At 33.6% G+C, this 19,873-nt stretch overlaps 1 protein-coding gene and 1 pseudogene across 7 annotated transcripts in view; both read right to left on the bottom strand.

The window, feature by feature from the left end:
* C2CD5 (C2 calcium dependent domain containing 5) overlaps positions 1 to 19,873 on the bottom strand; it is an 86,983-nt gene that overhangs the window by 52,801 nt on the left and 14,309 nt on the right. For 5 of the 7 annotated variants that reach the window (XR_005125790.1, XR_005125791.1, XM_037514228.2 and 2 more), the window contains exons 4-9: positions 18,609 to 18,780; positions 15,600 to 15,695; positions 12,917 to 13,072; positions 10,694 to 10,892; positions 5,615 to 5,766; positions 144 to 229 (exon numbers count right to left, since the gene is read on the bottom strand). Coding sequence is in view for 5 of the 7 variants with exons in the window: in XM_037514228.2 (XP_037370125.1) it covers positions 144 to 229; positions 5,615 to 5,766; positions 10,694 to 10,892; positions 12,917 to 13,072; positions 15,600 to 15,695; positions 18,609 to 18,780 (861 nt within the window). In the remaining 2 variants the exon portion in view is untranslated. Of the gene's footprint in view, positions 1 to 143; positions 230 to 1,802; positions 1,995 to 5,614; positions 5,767 to 6,712; positions 6,808 to 10,693; positions 10,893 to 12,916; positions 13,073 to 15,599; positions 15,696 to 18,608; positions 18,781 to 19,873 lie in introns of those variants that run through there. The other 2 variants (XM_037514232.2, XM_037514233.2) reach the window with 2 other exon arrangements.
* On the bottom strand, positions 14,715 to 15,513 carry LOC119248142 (leucine-rich repeat-containing protein 34-like; annotated as a pseudogene).

Raw genomic sequence — 19,873 nt, 5'->3', positions numbered from 1 at the left:
GATACTTTAAATACATTTTGAACTTCAAAACTACAATGTTAGTAATACATGAACAAAAACAATTTATGGAAATAAACTGTAAGTACACGAAGCATGACAATAAAATCATAAACAGTGTAAGAATAAAGAATGATGAGTCTTACCCTCTGTTCCAGTGCCGATTGAGTCTGCTGTCTTAAGAGAGCTTTGAATGGCCCCCCTTCTTTTCCAGCACTACCACTTCCCATTCCTACAGAACATCAGTACATAAAGAACAACCAAAAAACAACTGTAGATACAGAAGGTTTAATTGCATTCGCACATATCATGAGTCAAATTGTGAAAATAATCCAACAACTATTTAGGATGGCAACTAAGCACATATTTACTCACAAAGAAAGATTTCTTTAGAAGCAAGATGTCCAAGTCCTACTGATCACAATCAGTTTAACATTTAATTTGTTTTAAAATATATATTTTTAATTACGTTAAGGCAAGGAATTTTTGTGTCTCATTCAATTCCTTTTAAAAGTTCAATCTTCCATTAGAAAATAATCAAGAAAACACCATTTAGTTACTATGCTGACAATTTAATATTGAAAGAAATGAGATACTGAATGTTTATTTAAAAGCAAATACAGAAGAGCATTAATTGTGCTTACTTAAAGTATTCCAAAATCCTCTAAAAAACATGATTTTTAGGCAATTTTGAAATACAGTCAAAACTATTTTCTGACAAATTAACATTCCTAAGCATAACATTCATGACAACAGTATTAATATTCATACTTTTCAACACTCACTTGTAAAAATCAACATAAAATTTTTTTAAGAACTAAAAATCACATACATGTAATAGACACATCACAAATGTACATAGTTATGGATGAACAAATATTTCCCAAGCTCTAAGATATATTTTTAAAGGCTTAATTTTATATTTCTTTCCCTATCTTATTTTATTCTCTGATAATACTACTAGACCAACTATGGTCAAAGAATTACAGCAAGCAGGGGACAGGTGAGAAGCAAGTGCTCTGCAGACTAGAGCTAATAGTTCAATCCCACCCGTGTAAAACTAAAGATAAACACAGATTTACTAGAATGACTTATAAAAAGGAACTAATTTACTTTTACATTTTTAGCTGTTCTTGGATAAGGAAACAAAGGTTAGCATGTGTATAGTCCCATTCTGTTCTTTAAAAATAGAAAATTTATCTTATAATAACCTATACATGGTTTATAGAGACTATACAATACTAAGTATAGAAATGAAACTAAGATCTTTATATGGAGCATACAGAAAGCCACAAAATAAAATATAATTTTGTAGAGATAAATGAAATGGCAGAAAATATAGCCAAATAATTGGTCATTAATGCAAAGGACAGAAAAAAATGGATAATGAAAGTACTATCACCAAAATGAAACTTAAACTGATTCAAACAGAATAAATGACTAATGTAATCACATGGTGTAGCAACCTGATAGTACAGGTTCGATGTAAATGCAGCTGGTATGAAGGGAAAGAAAGCAAAGCATCTGTAACGGAAATTCTAGTAATGAGAACCTAATAATTATTGAGAGTATGCAGGTCTATGTCAGACATAAAAAATGTTTAATATATGAAATAACTTTAGCAATATAAAGTAATCCTTAATTTTGTCCTCATTATAACTATAAACATTTAACTCTGCCAGTAAGAAAAATAAGAAGTACATCCTGTGTAAAATACCCAATAATTATTGATAGTATGAAATAATTACTTTTTCATAGATGATTTAAAATAAAGGGATTAAAAAGCTGACATAATGTGATCCTACCAGAAGCAGCCAGGAACAGCTCTTCACTGAAAGAAACACTTTTCCTCAGAACTGGGCTGACAAGGCTAGAATGATGAGGGGTAAGGCTAGATTCCGAGAGGAGGAGACAGGACTTTTTAAGATGAAGGGAACCACAAGAGAGAGAGGGGGAGCTGGGACACAGGTAAATCCTAGGCCCCTGTGGGTAAGGTGCTGTGGAGGAAAGTAGCAGAGAAAAGATGCAGATTCAGAAGATGATCAGAAAATGCAGGATAAGGAAAGCAATGGTGAAGCAAAACATAACAGTAAAAATGAATTTTAAAATGTATACACAAATTACACTAAGCATATGAAGTCACCAGCAAAACCATCTATTCAACACAATATAAATAAAAGGCATAGTCTAAAACAAAGCAAATCCTTTGCAAAGTTTGTATTCATTAAAAATTTTTTAAATGTTAACATAGAATGATATAACATTCCAATCACTTTTAGCTGACTTCATAAAAATATTCAAATTACCTGTCCGTTTTTGCTTAAGAGTTTGTAAGGTTATAAGGTACTACAATTTACAATTTTTTAAAACCAGAAAGTGCTGCTTCAAATAAAAATCTTTTATAAATAAATATTTAAAGTAATAATGTACAGTGCTTCAAATATTACTATCTAAAACATATTATCTGTGACTATTTTAATTGAATACCAATTTAAAAAAAAAGCACTCAGTACCACATTAGGTAGACAGCAGTTGCTATTATTAATTTTTCATAAATAAAACATTAACTTCTTTCTGTCCAGCTTCAAGAGGTATGTTAATACTTATTTTTTTCTTTGTAGTTTTTAAATACTCAAATCTGATCCCAGTACTTTTGATTTTACAAAGATTTCAGTGCCTGACAGTCAAATACCTTATAGATAATGAAAACTAAACAGGGGAAGAGCCTGATTTTAAAAAGGGAAAGTTAAATGGCGTCAGGGTCAAATCAATGTACTACCTAGCATTCTAAAATTCCCCTCCTAGGGGCCTCCCTGGTGGCTCAAGGAGTTGAGATGCAACCTATGAGGCAGTCCGCTGCCTCTGTAGCACGAGATCGATCCCCAGCTGGCCAGGGAGCAACCCACATGGCACAGCAGACCTCTCCTGCCTCGCCTACTGCTCCCCTCAGCAGCATACTTCGGTGGATGCAGATCTGTTCTGTTCCCCACTCTGTCTCTGGTGAATCTGCTCACCCCCCACACCTCTGGCCTATACCCCAGCTCTTGTATGCATAAATAAATAAATCTTTAAAAAAATAAAATAAAATTCCCCTCCTACTAGTTAAGCACTGGGGAAACCATGAAAATAAAGTCCTATAAAATGTGAAAAATTAGAACCTACAGAAAGAAATCATTACTAATTTTTCTTAAAAATAAGGCATATCTGAAAAACAGGTGATCACAAAAGAAAAAAGTTTTCTCACTCTAGTTACATTGTTTTATTTTTGACTCCTCAGTTTATATATAAACTTATATATTTATACATTTAGGAACGTATGATAGGACAAAGGACTAAAAATACCAAATATTGCTCATACCTTATAATAAGCTATTAAGGTAGTGAATTATTAAATCAAAGAAAATAATTTATTTAGAGGCAGCTTTATAAATACAGATAGATATACATGAAAATGATATCTGTTATAAATGAATTTTAAAAAAGTAAAAATTTAGAGGCAGAAATTAAAATACAAATAATTTTTCTTTGATAATACAATTGATTGCCCACTAGAGAGCAGAGGAAAAAGAAGCTGGGTTCAGTTCATGTATTACTTGATAATCTGCTTTAGAGTTGGCCTTTTAGTGAATTAAAAGAAAAAGAAACTGAAAGACCAAGGAAATAATTTCAAAAATATATCTGAGGTATGGCAAAGAAAAATAAAGATAATAATATTGAAAAGTGGCCTGGAATACACAGGTAAACAGGGCAAAGCCTTCTGGGTAAAGCCTCAAAAATATCTTTAAAAAAACTTATTCTTCAAATACAATCATCTTTCTTAATTTGATTGTCAGATTTCAAGGCCAGAATCTCATTCTTTATTTATTAAAAAAATAAAAAGGAAAAATAATAACTTCACTATAACTGAAATGACTGAGTTTTTGTGGGCACAAATATGGTTAAGATGCCACATTCCAAAGCATACATTATTATGGCATTATTCTTAGATATTATCCATAATTATATATATGTAAAAAAAAAACCTGTTCATTTCAAAGATTTAGACAGTCATTAATAATTCATAAATTATCTTTAAATTGTGACTATATTTATAAAAACAGATATGAAGTCTAGAGGCTTTACAAAAAAAAAGTCCTTTCTTTAGAAGTAGCACTCACTAGTTTGGGAATTAGATTTTTTTTTTCATTGTTTCACTGATTTCATAAAATCTGGAATTATTTAACAAATTTGTCTTACACAAAAATAAGGTTACTAAAAACTCATAATTTTTTTAAATTTTTTTTTTTTTTTTTTTTGCATAGAAAAACTGGAGTAAAAGCCAGAGAGGCGGAGGGTGGGAGGGTTCACCAGACAGGGTAGGGAGCAGAATAGGCAGATCTACTGAAATACACTGCTAAGGGAAGCAAAGTGGGAGACAGGAGAGGTCTGCTGTGCCATTTGTGGGTTGGCTCCCTGATTGGGAACAGACTCAGGCCACAGTGGTGACAATGCTGAGACTTAACCCCTAGGCCACCAGGGAGCCCCCTAAAAACTCATAAATTTAAGTGCGTCCCTGGGGTTAAGTCTCAGCACTATCAAGCTATCACCAATTACTGCGGCATCAGTTCCATCCCCAGCCAGGCATGGCACAGCAGACCTCTCCTGTCTCACCTGCTCGCTGCCCCCATCAGCAGTGTATTTCAGTGTATCCGCCTGTTCTGCTCCCCACTCTGTCTCTGGTGAATCCTTTCACCACCACCCCCACACCTCTGGCCTACACCCCAGTTCTTATATGCATAAATAAATCATTTTAAAAAAACTCAAAAATTTAAAATAATGCAAACTACACCTATGCAAATGTTTTTATCAACCTAGCCAGGAAATTGCTAGACAAAAAATACTATTTACAAAAATTGCAAACTATTATTTTAAACTTTTTTAATTTTTATTTAAGAATAATGATTTAATTCTATTTTAAGGATTATGAAACTAACTTTATTTTTATCAACTTTTTATCATAAAACATATTCATAAAATCTCAAAAGAGATTATCAAAATACAAATAGGAGAAAAACATAAATGCACTGAGAAATATGCAAGAATAAGTAAAATAAAAATTCTATTTTTAACCTAGAGAGTAAAGCTAACAAAACCAAACACTAAATAACAAGAAACTAATAACTAAATAACTATCTATAATCTAACCATTTCAATTAAGATTTTTTCATAATAAAAATCTTAGAAATTCAGAAATAGAAACAATGAATTTAAAAAATGACTAATGCATGAGGAACTGCATTACAAACTACTAGTGTTACTTTCTATTCAAGCTCTTTAAAATATTATTCCACTTAATTTGAGCATGAAATGGAAAATGTCTACATACAAAAATAAATCCTGGACTTTACATCTACACTGTGATTAAATCAACAAAATGTAGGTCTCCTGTTGAACAAGATAATTTCTGAACTGTACAAATTTGCATACTTTAATTGCAATAACTGAAAATGATCAATATTCACATACTCTTTTAACTTAAATGCCAAAATCAGGAAGAAAGGCTTGGATGGAAAGCTAATAAGAACAAAACAAATTTGAAAACAAAGGAAAAAAGAAAAGGTGGGTGGAAGCGCCTTACCAGTTTTGGGTGTCAAACTCAAATCTGTGTCAGAAGAAGAGGACTGTCGACTGTAGGACTTGGAAGGTGAAAAGGAATAAGTTTGGTTTTTCAGAGGGGTTGAGGGTCCTGATGAATGAGTATTGGGGTTGGGATCTTCATTGAAGGGAATCCTGCCAGAAGAAGGTGGAGAAATATTAAGTGATCATGTGCCAAAGGACACGACAGATGGCAGCATGATCCAAACACCAGGAAGTATTGGGGTAGGGCCAGCAGTCATGTCTTAAGTCTGCAGCTGGGTATAAGGCCAAAGACCACCAATTGCAGTTTAACCATTCATCATTCTCCAGATAAATAATTATCTGCATTGAAACAGTCAATAAGCCAAGTAAAAAGCAAAAAAGCATGAAATGACAGACAAAAGGGATAAAAAATATTAAAAGGAGAAATAAACAAAAATACGTGACTGAAAAATATTCCAAATAAACAATGCTTTCTTAAATTATGAAAGCAAAATGATGACCGCAAAAGGTGTGTGTAAATATTCACAATTGTTTTTATATTTGCACACACAGATATCTTTGAAAGAGAAATGTGTTTCCTTATCCTATAGCATCAAGTGCCACAGCTAAAAACACAGCAAGGAGGAAAATAAATATAGCTCCATAGAAACACTGCATTTTATCGAGTACAGTTGCTTACCTGTTTTCCAATAACTCTCTTCCACAGAATATAACAGACCCTACAGGTTTTATACATTATAAAAATAAAGCAAGTCAGAAGCTTTGGCAGCTATTTCATTCAGAATCCAATCATCGATTTTATTTCTAACCAATGGCAAAAAAGACAAAATACAAACTGGAGAGTATTTTCCAAAAACTCCCACAAACATGACAGGGTTCTTGGAGGATCTATGGAAGAGACATTGGAAGTGGGACTTTCATGTAGTTAGAGCCTCGGTGGCAGCTAAATACAGGATTTCTTCACTGCAGCTGGACTTCAAACGAAAAGGAGGAAGCAAAGCTTGTGGGCCTGCCTATGCTACCTGCCTGCCTGCCCTCTGCAGCCACTCTGCCATGGCCTGCTTTCCCCAGCTCTGGAGTCTGAGCAGTCTCGTACCAGTGTAGATGAGAGTGGGAACAGACACAGAGAAGTTCTGAGTAAGTCGTGAGCCAGTAGCAGTGTGAATTGGGCTGTTGTGAGTCGAGCGGCATCCATGGCTTGGAGGATGGACCAGCGGTGACCTGAGGGAATTTGTGGTCAAAGTGGAAGAAAAGAAAACAATACATACAATAGATAGCAAAGTTATGTTAAAATAATTTAAGGAACTTCAGTTAGGGGAGAGGAAATTGTTTTTGAATCCCTAGCATGCAAAAAGTAAGTTGAAATAAAAATGATACCTAAATCTTTATTTGTTAGGATACAATTATAGTTTTAAAGGATCAGATTAATAAATTAGGACTGTAAATAAGGGAAAAAGCAAGCAAAGTTGTCAGTGGATTTAAATAATAAAAAGCCCAAGATTTGGATTTTTAGTTACTTTAAAATGTGTTATTTTAACTACCATAGAACTTGCTATACAGTATTTTAGGGAGAAAATACCCACAGAAGTGAAAAGTCCAAGTTTTTATGTTTACCTATATATTACCTTTGAAATTGAGATATGAATAACTGTTGATATAAGTAGTTATATTTTTCTATAAAGAAAGATTAACTAACCAAACTATTTGTCTAGAATTTCAAAGTAGGCATACTTAAAGAATATGAAAAGCGACAGTATAAATAGAAATGAGTCAACCAAATGTATATAAGCAAATAGGCACATGCTAGTATTTCAGTGCATCAATAGTACAGCCTGGAAACAAAACAAGGGACACTGCTTTTAAAACACAGTAATAAAGCAATGTGAATCTGTCTAACTCTTATATAGATTACTTAAACAGAATTTATTATTTAAAGTAGATTCTGAATTGAAGTTTTCTATGATGGCAACTTACAACCTGCAAGAGATGACATCTATGTGTGCATGGATATATTTAAATCAGATACACAGATAATTATTCATATACAACATTAAAAATGTTCATGGAGAAATTCAACCAAAAGGAAATAATTCAACCGGATGGGGGAAAAGCATATTGTATAAATAATATCAGAAACTTCGTATCAGCAATTATTTCACCTTGCAATGCCTTTGCTTATACATAAGGGGGAAAACCATTTGAATATGCTCTGAAACACGATTATATCCTTTCCAAAAATCATAGCCTGACAAGGTTTAAATATGAGCTGTCAATAATTGGCAGTAATGTTCTTTCATAAAGTCTATAGACTATTTTCTAAAAACATCAGATTTTACAGTATTACAAATGTTTCTGCTTTGGTTGCTAGCTTAAATTAAAAAGGTATTTAATACAACTGATGAAAATCAAACAACTCACTAGCGTCCTTTTACAATTGACTGAGTTTTTATTTCTTTTTTCTCTGTTGAAGTGACTAATAGACTTAAAAAGTCTAAGAATAGTGACATACAGAGAAGTTACAGGTAAAGTCTCCTAGAAAATTACTTTTTTTAATAGAAAGCAATGTGTCATATTTTAATGCATTTTCTACAATCAAGACAGTTTAGCTAGAAAACACCAGAGATTTATATTGTACATAACACTAAACATCTAAAAGGAAAAATCAAACAGATGGAGTAGAATACATTAATAAAGGTAAAACAAATAAAATGAACACTGTAAAATGTTCAATTTATAACATCAAATTAAAATCCAAATCCACTAGAGTATAACCATAATGTATTCTTAGAGTTCTAATTCTTTTTTTTTTTTTTTTTTTTTTTCAGAAAACAACTAAGAAAAAGTCTTTTTCAAATTTTTTTCTTTTTTGTTCTCTTTTTTGCTTCTCTTTTTTTGTTTTCAATATTTATGTTACATATACTTAAGCACAAATGACAAGAAATTTATCTGCATACAGATAAACACTGTTTGGTATTTTGCTTTTTTTTTTTTTTTTTTTTTAATTCTTAAGAGTCTCCTTGCATAAAAAGGTGGTATTACAGTAAAACCCTAGTGGTATTTCTAATATTAATCCATTCAGACAGAAACATAATACAAACTATCTTTTATCAAATTTCTGTCTAGAATCAAAGATGTTATCATTAAATGCCAGAACAGTTACAATCAGCAAAATCATAAGACAAGTTAAACTAGCAACCAAAATGATTCATTATAAATGTACAAAGAAGCTGGCTGAAGTGAAAGAATTTAAGTACTGAGGAGTTGTTGGGGACTTAGGTAATAAAATGCCTTTCAGAAAATCTTAATGAAGCAACTTAAATTCTTCATGATGTGACGATTTGACAATTTAAGGCAAATGGCTCAACAAAATTAGAAAATGAGAAAATCTGTATGATTTACATTAGTGGAACTCCTAAATGCAGGCGAAATGTATTCCCCTCCTATCTATCCATACATCATTCCAAGACACCAACAGGTAATAGAGCTTTCTCTTTCTAAAAAATAGGTTAGTGAAAAGAGAAAAAGTTCATACATCACAGCTGCAAAGTCCAGGCCCCTTCAGACAGTACAGATAGAGCTGGAGGAGACAGGAGGAGAGACCCAGATCTATGCTTGTTTGTTTATGGAGAGATACAGAAAAATCTGAATCCCTCAAAAAGTTATACTTGCATTCTAATTTTACCTGTAACAGCAAGCAGTTCATATATTTTTAAGACATCTTAAATTAATAGAATATAAAACAATTCACTCATATTTACTGGCTGACAATGTATTGCCAACTAAGATTAAGGCAATATATATAATAGTGTGCTCCCTTTTCCAAAGGATTAAATCCAAATAACTAATGGCCTCCAGGAAGGAAGTAATTAGACAAAAAGGATAAAGTTAAGATAAAGAAAAACTCATTTTAAAAAATGTAATTGTTTTCTAGTCAAATCTCTCTTGACTGTTTCTGAATGGAGAATACTTCAAGCTTTCTGAAAACAGAATTCTAACTCCTAGTAATGTAGGATAGGGGTCAGCAAACTGTATACTACAAGCTAAATAAATCTATCCTGTCACTGTTTTGTAAATAAGTTTCATTGGAATATAGCAAGTCACACTTATTCGCTTGCATAATGTCAATGGCAACTTTCATGCTACAATGGCAGAGCTGAATAGTTGCCATTAGCAAAAAGAACTTTATTTATTGGTATCTTCAGATCATTTGCAGAAAAAAAACTGTTGACCTTTAAACTAGAAGACTCTCTAGATCAGGGGTTCTCAATAAAAATACCACTGGCTTTTGGAATGGTACAAAACCTCACTGTACAAGAGTTGTACCCTCCGCCCTCACCCCAATCGTTAAGACATAAAATTTTCATCTGTAATATTTCATGACAGCATCACCACTATGTTGAGATCTCTGCTTTAGATACAATGACGATACAGCCAAATCTACCCAACAGGAGTATTTTGACTTACACATAGATTTTTAAAGATGTATGAGTCTAAATTCCTTTACCTCAGGATTGACAGACTGCATTTTTTTGGTAAACAAAAGTAGAAACTCTTTGGCAGGTACCTAAAATATTTACTATGAAGCCATTTACAGAAAAGTTCTCCAACACCTGCTTTACACAGACACCAGTATTTCCTGTTATAACCAATTATTTTACTGTCTGACCTCAACAGACATCTTAGTTTGGGACCTCCCTCCCCAATACAAGTCACTGTTTTCTGCTGTCTATACTACATTGCTAATAATAAACCTAAATGGATTATCAGTATAGGGATTTAAGGGTACTCCAGCTGTTGAGTAAAATTTCACACAACGCATAAATGTCCATTTAAAGCTGTAAACAGTGTCTAAATATCGAGATAAGCTTAATTTTACCTTACTTAATTTGAATTTCATATTAATACAGTATAAATTAAATATCAGGAATGACTGAAGAGTTTTAAGCTTCAAAGTTTGATAGTCATTTCTGGTAAGAAAAACTACCGTAGAAAAAAGTGCATATAGAATAACTACTAAAATGTTTCATATTGAATGAAGATGTATAGATAGAAGAACAATTCAATGATTCATACTTACTCCTTCATTTCTTTGGATGGGGAATTACATGCAGGAAGGAATGCTGCTGGGCTACTTAATTTATCCAGAGTACACGCTGTTCCTATGGCTCGTACTACTAACCCAGATTCGCCTTCCAGATCAAAGCACTGTAAATACCCAACAACAGCATTTCCTCTCATTTCAAGTACTTTCAACCCAATCTTCCTCTGCAGTTCACCTAGAAAAAAGGGGAGAAAACTCATTCTACTTTTTATTTTCTATTTTTAAATTTATTTATTTATATATATTTTACAATATTGCTTATTTTTGTATATATTTGCTTTCTCATCTCAGGAGTAGTCCCTGTAAAATTCCTACCACCAATTCACTGGTGTATCATCACCATAGTCCCTTGTGCTCTTCCCTGTCTTGAGCCCATCCCCTCCCCTTTCTTATCTCCACATTAAATAAGGATATGGCTACATTACTACAGAAAACAACCCCCCCAAAAAATCCCAACTTTTACAACTTGAAGGGAATCTAACAGAATATTGGGTATAGCCTCCTATTTTCAGAGAGGTGAGATATTAGCTGCATTCTACAGATGTGGCAAGTAAGGTTCATGTATCTGTCATTCATTTACCAGATAATTTGTGGTTATATCATATGTCTAACATTCTTTCTTTCTTCTAAGTGCCAGATATACACAGGTGAAAAAGAAAGATAAAGTCCCAAACTTGATGCTGTCTATGTAAAGATGGGAGAAAGATAACAAAAAACAAATATATAAGTTTTTTTTTATTGCAGTAACATTGGTTTACTATGCTGTTTGTGATTTAGAGGTATAGGGTCTCCTCCTTCAGGTGTTGCTACCACATCACACCCACCACCAGTAGACCACCACCATTTTCCATGTGCTTCTTCCCCACTTTTTTCTCTCTTTCCACTCTCCCTCTGGTAGCATCAGTTCTACAGTCAAGATTTTTAGGGTTTGGTCTTGGTTTATCTGACACTTTGTTTTGTTTCTCTATATTCCACATAAAAGTGATAACAGTTGGTACTTGTCATTCTCCTTTTAACTTATTTTGCTTTGCACAACCTCCTCCAGTTCTATCCATGCTACTGTCACAAATGAAGAGAGTATGCACATCTTTTTTATAATTCAGTAGTATTCCAGTGTGTGGAATACACACACACACATACCATATGTTTCTGACCCACTCATCTATTTGGGGCACTTAGGTTGTTTCCATATCTTAGCTATTGTAAATATTGCTACAATAAACATAGAGTGCAAGTTTCCTTTCAAATTAATGTCTTTGTGTCCTTTGGGTAGATTCTTAGGAGTGAAATCTCTGGGTCATATGGCAGATTCATCTTAATATTTTGAGCAGCCTCCATACTATTTTTACAGGGCCTAGAGTAGTCTATACTCCCACCAAAATGTAAGAGGACTGCTTTTTCTCCACATCCTTACCAACACTTACTGTTTCTGGTCTTTTAGATATAGGCCATGCTCATAGGTCTAAGATGGTATCTAATCGTGATTTTGATTTGCATTTCCATGACAGTAAGTGATGATAAGCATTTTATCATGTGACTGTTGCCATGTAGATGCCTTCTCTGTGGAAGTGTCTATTTAATTCCTCAGCCCATTTTTTGATTAGGTTATTTGTTTTCTTTTTGTGAGTTATATGACCTCTTTGTAGTTCCTTCATATCAGTCCCATGTGAAATGTATTTTATTATACAAAGATATATTTATACTTACTATCTAACACATTATGTGTAAGCGTATATATAAATTTTAGATGTTAACAAGTTCTTCGAAGAGAAAGAAAAGTAATAGGGTAAGAGTAGCAAGGAGGTACAGAGCTTTAAAAAGCTGTAGCTGTGAATGCAACAACTGAATAAAAAGCATTAGAGAGATTACCTAAACTCTGACTACAAATATATACCAGAGGGAGAAAAATTAGAACTCAGTTTTCTACCTCTTTGCTAAGGGGTCTTTCCACTATGCCATTTAATGAGCACAATTTTCTTTTACTACCTAGCTATGAAGGAATTATAAGCATCTGATTCAGATTTCTTCTGAATTCTTTCTTATTGTAAGATGCAAATGCATTGTGTTCAGCAGGAGATGTGGCTAGAGTTACTTAAAATTCATAGCCTTCCCTGTAAATTATCAGGTAGTATGTCAAAAGAAGTGAAAATTTTAAGGGTATTACATCAATCAGCAATGAAAATATTTTTCAAAAAATACCTGACATTAAAGAAATGAGTCTCTGTCTGGCCTCATTTGATGCTCTTGGTGTGCGAATTCGATCAATCCATTGATATTCTGGGTCTTCATTGACCACAAGTTCTTCTACAAATCCATGAATTATTACAGCTCTATAGCACTTTGGAATAGATGTTGCTGTTAAAAAAAAAAAATGCATGTGTATTATGTTTCTATTTATCACAAGGTCAAATTCAATTTTTAAAAAATGTACAACTAAGTTCTTATCTCTTGATATATAATACAAAAACAACTTTTACTGTGGTAATCCAAAGTGATTACAGCAATGATAACTCTAATCAGTCTTCTAATTTCTGCTATTATTTATTCTTAAAAATACACATTTCCATTTATGATGCCTCTCACCTTTGTCATGTAAGCATAGTAGATACAAATTGCACTTTTAAAAAAGATTTATTTTTATTTATTTATGCATACAAGAACTGGGGTATAGGCCAGAGGTGCAGGGGGTGAGAGCATTCACTAGAGACAGAGGGGGGAGCAGAATAGGCAAATCTACTGAAATACACTGCTGAGGGGAGCAGTGGGCGAGACAGGAGAGGTCTGCTGTGCCATGTGGGTCAGCTCCCTGGCCGGGGATCAAACTCATGCTGTAGGGGCTGGCTGCATAGCTTGATAGTGCTGAGACTTTAACCCCTGTGCCATCGGGGAGGCTCCACAACAAATTGCTGTTTTACTTTAAATAGCATTCAATACAAAGTTTTAAAAAATCAAAATTAAAATCATCTAGCTGATTATTAAATAAATAGGCAGAAAGCAGATAATGAATACAAAAAACTTTATTCAAAGACCTTTAAGAAGTTCTTCTGTACACCATATACTACAGCCCCCAAAATCAAACCATTAGCTTTCCAGAACAATCTGCAGTCACTACTAAAGCCCTGCAGTCTCTAATGACCCATGTTTATCTGGCCAACTGCTTCAGTAGTCACTGTGCTACTTAACAAACATATTGAATATGTAGAACTGTCACTGGATTTAAAAAGATCTAGTAGGATTCAAAAGGTGGGGAATCTGAGAACGTCTATACCAAACTAACCTCCTAAAATAGACATTCATGTGTTAAAGCTAACTCAACTATGTATGAGTTTTCAAAGCTCTTAATCCAAACTAATTGTGAAAAGTCCAGATCTGCCCAACTCTAATGTATATTTCCTGCCACTCAAAATGCTGAATATCTATAAATGTTTATGTAATTTTGGATAGGGCCATAGTGCTTGGCTATAGTGATTGTTCCAACCTTGTAGTGTCCTATACTAGAGTAAGAAACCAGTGTATTTTTTTTGACAGTTCTACAAACTTTAATATAACTTGCCCAAACTTGTGAAAGAAAAATTTAATAGGCAACAAAATATCAATGTATGGAAGTACTATGAAAAATACATGGGGGTCTCCCTGGTGGCACAAGGGGTTACGATGCAGCAATATGAAGCTATCTGCAGCCACTGTGCTGCTGCTAAGTATGGATAACAAACTGACATCAAGGAAGCATAGGCTTCCCTGGTGGCCTAGCTATCACCACTATGGTCTGAGTACAAATGCTGGCCGGGGAGCTAACCCACATACAATGCAACAGACCTCTCCTGTCTTGCCCACTGCTCCCCTCAGCAGTGTATTTCAGTAAATCTGATGTTCTGCTCCCCACTCTATCTCTGGTGAATCCTCTCATCCCCTGTATCTCTGGACTATACCCCAGTCCTTCTATGCAAAAAGAAAAAAAATTAAAAAAAAAAAAAAAAAAAAGGTAGCATAGGCTACTGTTGTGAAACTATGAGTGATCCTTCTTTACCACAGTGTTTTCTATCATGCTTACACATGATAAGCACTGATTTCCTTGCACCATGTGACCTAGATGAATTGTGGTCTATCCCTATTCATCATACAATGAAGTAGGTTTAGGTTTATTCCCTTAATTGTTTGGTTTTGAGTTTGGACTTAAGCAAGTGCCATCACACTTTGCATTCCTACACCACAGTCATCCAGAACTAATTTCTCCAAGGGTAACTTGATTTGTAGCACTGCAGCAAAAAATGTTCAATCTTTACTTTCAATCTTTTTTTCTAGTCATTCTCAGGAATTTCAGAGTTGTATTCTTATGCAGTGCTTTAGCAATCAATTCTCCACTTTCAAATGCAATATCACTAAGCAAAACATTTAAATAAATGAAGTTAAGTCAGTTTATTAAATATGGATTCTTCCTCAAAATTCTGGAAAGAATTCCACAATGTTCACTTGTTACTTCTTCTACTGGCATTTAGTAACTGTTACCAGCAATGTTTAATGTAATTCCTTCCACAGATTGGAGTAAAGGCTAAAATAGGGGCAACTTCCTCCTAAGGTCACATACTCTCTTCTCATCCCAGGGGTCCAAGCAGCATCAATGAGATGACAAAAAGTAAGCCTGTCCTCCACTAGATTTTTTCAAAAAAAAAAGCCTAAAAATTAGTTCATATGTTAATACTTTTAGATCATTTAAACAGTCCCCAGAATAACAGTAACTATTTCTGAATATTTAATAATTTTCTCTAATCAAAACCAAAGTATAATAGATTTTCCATTAGCCTTCTGAAATATTAATTTGATTTCCCATATTTAACAATTATTAAATTCCCTGCTAAATGTATAATAATTTATATTTACTTACTGCAAAAGAATTTGACTCCACATGATGACTGCCTAAATCGATTTAAATCATTGAAGAGGTCTACTTTGACTACTACATTGATTTCGCCACGGATACCTATAATTTCAAAAAGAAAGTCAAACTTCTACATTAAGAAAATAAAATATAATTAAATAATCTAGCAAGTAAATGCCAATTAATGATCATTAAATAATGCATCATTATAACAGCAATCAATGCTACTGTTGTTTCCTAATTATGTTCATACTAATAAGTCTCTTTATTTCATTTTTTCAAGAACATGTATGCATTAGAGAAAGAAATTTTTTTTTTAAAGATTTATTTATTTATTTATACAAGCACTGGGTACAGTCAGAAGCGCGGGGAGGGTGAGAGAATTCACCAGAGCCAGAGCAGGGAGCAGAGCAGGCAGAAGGACCGAAGTACACTCATGAGGGGAGCAGCAGGCGGCAGGAGATGTCTGCCCGCCATGTGGGACCCCCCTCCAGTGGCCGGGGAGCAGCCGGGGATCAAACCAGTGCTGCAAAGGCTGCAGGCAGCTTCACAACCCAGCGCTCAACCACTGAGCCACCAGGGAGGCCCAATATTTTTAATTTTTACCACAAGTCTCTAATCAAGACTGATTAGATAAGAGTCCTATTTGAAGTGATGATGAGGATGACAATGACGTGCTAAGCACTGAAAATTTTCTAAATGTTTTACCTGAAGCACCTCATAGTGTTTATACCAACTCATTAAGGTTATTGCTGTAGAGCTATCCTCCTCATTTTGCAGAAGAAAGAAATTTAAATTTGTTAATTTACATAGTGTCACAAATAATAAGTGACAGAACCAGGATTAAAAGTCAGATCCTCAGATCCCAAAGTACATGCTCTTCACTAAGAATATGATTTAACACAAAAGAAGATTTATCTTTTTCAGTCAATGTAAGTTAAGTTAAAAAATTAAGTTAAAAAATTAAATTAAGTTAAAAAAGGCTTTTTAAATTTTAAATAAAATTTACCTAGTCCTTATCTCCAAACACCAAAAAATATTTGACTGTCCTGACTTCAAGTCCAATTCATACTTATGGAGAAAAGCCTTCCAAAAAGAATGACTTACTCATTTATTTACCCATTGAAGTAAGAGAAGATTAAGTTTCTAACAAAAGTCCATAAACATATTAAGCCAATTATAAACAATATTTAATATAATATGTATGGAAAATTGATGCATACAGTTATAGCTTTTATTTTTTTTTAAGATTTATTTATTTATTTATAAAAACACTGGGTACAGTCAGAAGCGCGAGAGGGTGAGAGAATTCACCAGAGCCAGAGCGGGGAGCAGAGCAGGCAGAAGGACGGAAGTACACCGCTGAGGGGAGCAGCAGGCGGCAGGAGAGGTCTGCGCGCCATGTGGGACCCTCCTCCGGTGGCCGGGGAGCAGCCGGGGATTGAACCGGCACCGCAGAGGCCGCGGGCAGCTTCGCAACCCAGCGTTCAACCGCTGCGCCACCGGGGAGGCCCCAGTTATAGCTTTTAATCCTCCAGATTAATTCCCCAAGGGCATTTTTTTATTGGTAAGTAACAACTGACTCAATTTTATTACCTGATTACAAAGACACACATTGTAGAAACTATGAGAAGGAGGAAAAAGATTACAAACCAGAAATGAAACTATCCAAAGAAAAGCATTTTACCATGTATTGTGCCAATTTATTCAATGGTATCACATATATGTAATTCTACTGTTTCTAAACAAATGTGGGATCACTCTATTATGTCTTACAATCTGAATTTTGCATTTATATCATGCACATTCCCTTACACAACTCAATTCTGTAAACATGAATTTTATTTTGCTGTGTAATTCATGATCAATATAAATTCTAATTCATTTAAGTAAATCCAATTTTCCAATTTATTTGCTATTTTAAACATTAGTAAATAAATATAAAATGTAAACATTATCACAATAAATTTATATACATGTAAGAAAATGCTTTATTTTCTTATAGTCAACTACTATAGTGGAATTGCCAGGTCAAATATGTAAAATAAGTAGAAAGATGGCAAGAACTGGCCAGTTCTTTAGGGGTTCATTTGCCCTCTAAAGAGACAGCATATATTCAGAACAACTTCTTAAAGTTATTGAGTACAGGACCTATTTCCAATCTTAAGCATTATGAAAGATTTCAGAGTTTTTACTTATGTGGGTCATATATTTATCATATTATTTTATAATTTTTAATATTTTATAAATATTTTCTATTTTATAATATTTATAATATTAAATAATAATATAATATTATTTTATAATATATTATTTTATAATACCATATTATAAAATAAAATGAGAATTAACAAAGATATTTACTTATTATTTCATTGAAAGTAATCACAATCCAGTTAAACATAATGGAAGCTATCCAGCTCACATGTTGAACTTAAAGGAACAGAGTTAGATTCTCATCTCTGCTCTAAATTCAATGTAACATCATATATCATAAAACCTCAACAAAACTCCACTGTACACTGGTGTCAATGTACAATGCTTAAGAAACTGAGAAAAAAATGGTGAATGATGTACAGGTATTATGCTGTTAATAGTTCTCATCTCACTTAACAAAACCTATAAAGTATCTCAGGGAAACCTTAGGTGTCCCCATACCACACTCTTAGAACTCTGCTTTAGGCAACAAAAAGTCCTTGAAGAATTTTTAAGCAGAAAAATATCAGTATTGTCCACTTCAAAATATGCTCTATGAACAAAGTACCTCTATCAGATGATTTTTAAATAATGCACTTACTTAAATTAACATGGTTTATAAATTTAGCTAGCATTATTTCAAACTCAGAAAAGTAACACTCAGACCAATAATACTTTACTATCTTATGTCCATAAAAAAAGAAGACATATTTTTTAAAAAAGACATAAATTTTAAAATCTCAAGTTTTAGCATAAAAATCTTTAATTCCTTAAAGTTAAAAGACACTGTGATTTATTTTCTTAGAACATTCTCCTTACCATGTATGGTGTCATAAATTGGGAACCACCCTGAGATGACTGTTGCAGCTTCACTGTAGAGTAAAGGGTCAATGTCGATGTATACTTTGCCAATGGCATCGTTTGCACTGTATGTATCATGGTCAAGAACTGTGATCTGCAGAGGTTCATCCTGTAAGTCTTCATCATCCACCTAAAAGTATACCTTAAAATTAAGTCTTATAATTTTAAGCACAATGGTAGAGGATTAACATACACAATGTTTTAACTCCTTTTTTGAAACAAGATGCCAAACTTCTGAAGACATATAGCTTACCTCCAAGCACAAAGGTAGAATGATCAACACCAAAAGGTTTTAATTCCTTTTCTACAGATTGGCTTGTGTTTTTTTAATTCTTCCTATGGTATCCAACAAAAAATGCTTAAGGAATGTCACAATAGAGTCACCTATTGTCTACAAACAGTAAGATGCTAAGGGTACACTGACACCATAATATCTAAGAACAACTGCAGAGAATAAAAGTAAGCAAGACTAACATTATTTGTAAGAAAAAAAGAATTTATGTTCATTCATGAACTAAGTTCACAAAATAAAATGTCTAGCTTCTCTCCATCTTTCATTTACTCATTATCAATTACTTATATACCTAGCACCATGCCAAAGAGCGGGACTCCCTGGAGAATGAAATGGACTGACTGTCAGTGTCTGCCCCAAGTTCCCATGTTGAAGTCCTAATCCCCACTATGATGATATTTGGTGGTGAGGGTATTATAATTACATCATGAGAACATCGTCCTCATTAGTAGATTTGTATCCTTATAAGAACAGAGATGGAGAAATGATCTTTCTCCCTATCATTAAAGGAAACAGAAAGATAGTCATTACCGACCAGAAAGAGGGTCCTTCCCAGAACCCAACCATGGAAGTATTCCCATCTCAGATTTCCCAGCCTTCTAACTGTAGGGAATAAAGTGCCATTGTTTAAGTCATTTGATATGTAGTGCTCTCTTACAGGGGCCTGATTGAGAAGACATGCTAAGAAAGATTATTCCCTCATGAAAGATACATTCACTGCTTTGACAGCCATTCTCTAGATATGCCATCCTCCAATTTGCCAGTAGTCCTCACCAAATTCAATGGAACAAAATGTTACAGATAGTATTAAGACTAGAACAGAATACAAAAAAGAAAATTTTATTTCCTATAGTTAAAATAGCACACTTCTTATTTTTTAATTTTTTATTTATATATATTTTACATCATTCTTCATTTTTAAACAATGTTT

This window comes from Talpa occidentalis, unplaced genomic scaffold, assembly GCF_014898055.3.
Source record: "Talpa occidentalis isolate TD23 unplaced genomic scaffold, MPIMG_talOcc4v2.1 talOcc4.16, whole genome shotgun sequence".
NCBI lineage: Eukaryota > Metazoa > Chordata > Mammalia > Eulipotyphla > Talpidae > Talpa > Talpa occidentalis.
The sequence above is the reverse complement of the archived record's forward strand: the minus strand, read 5'-3'. Positions and strand labels throughout refer to the sequence as shown.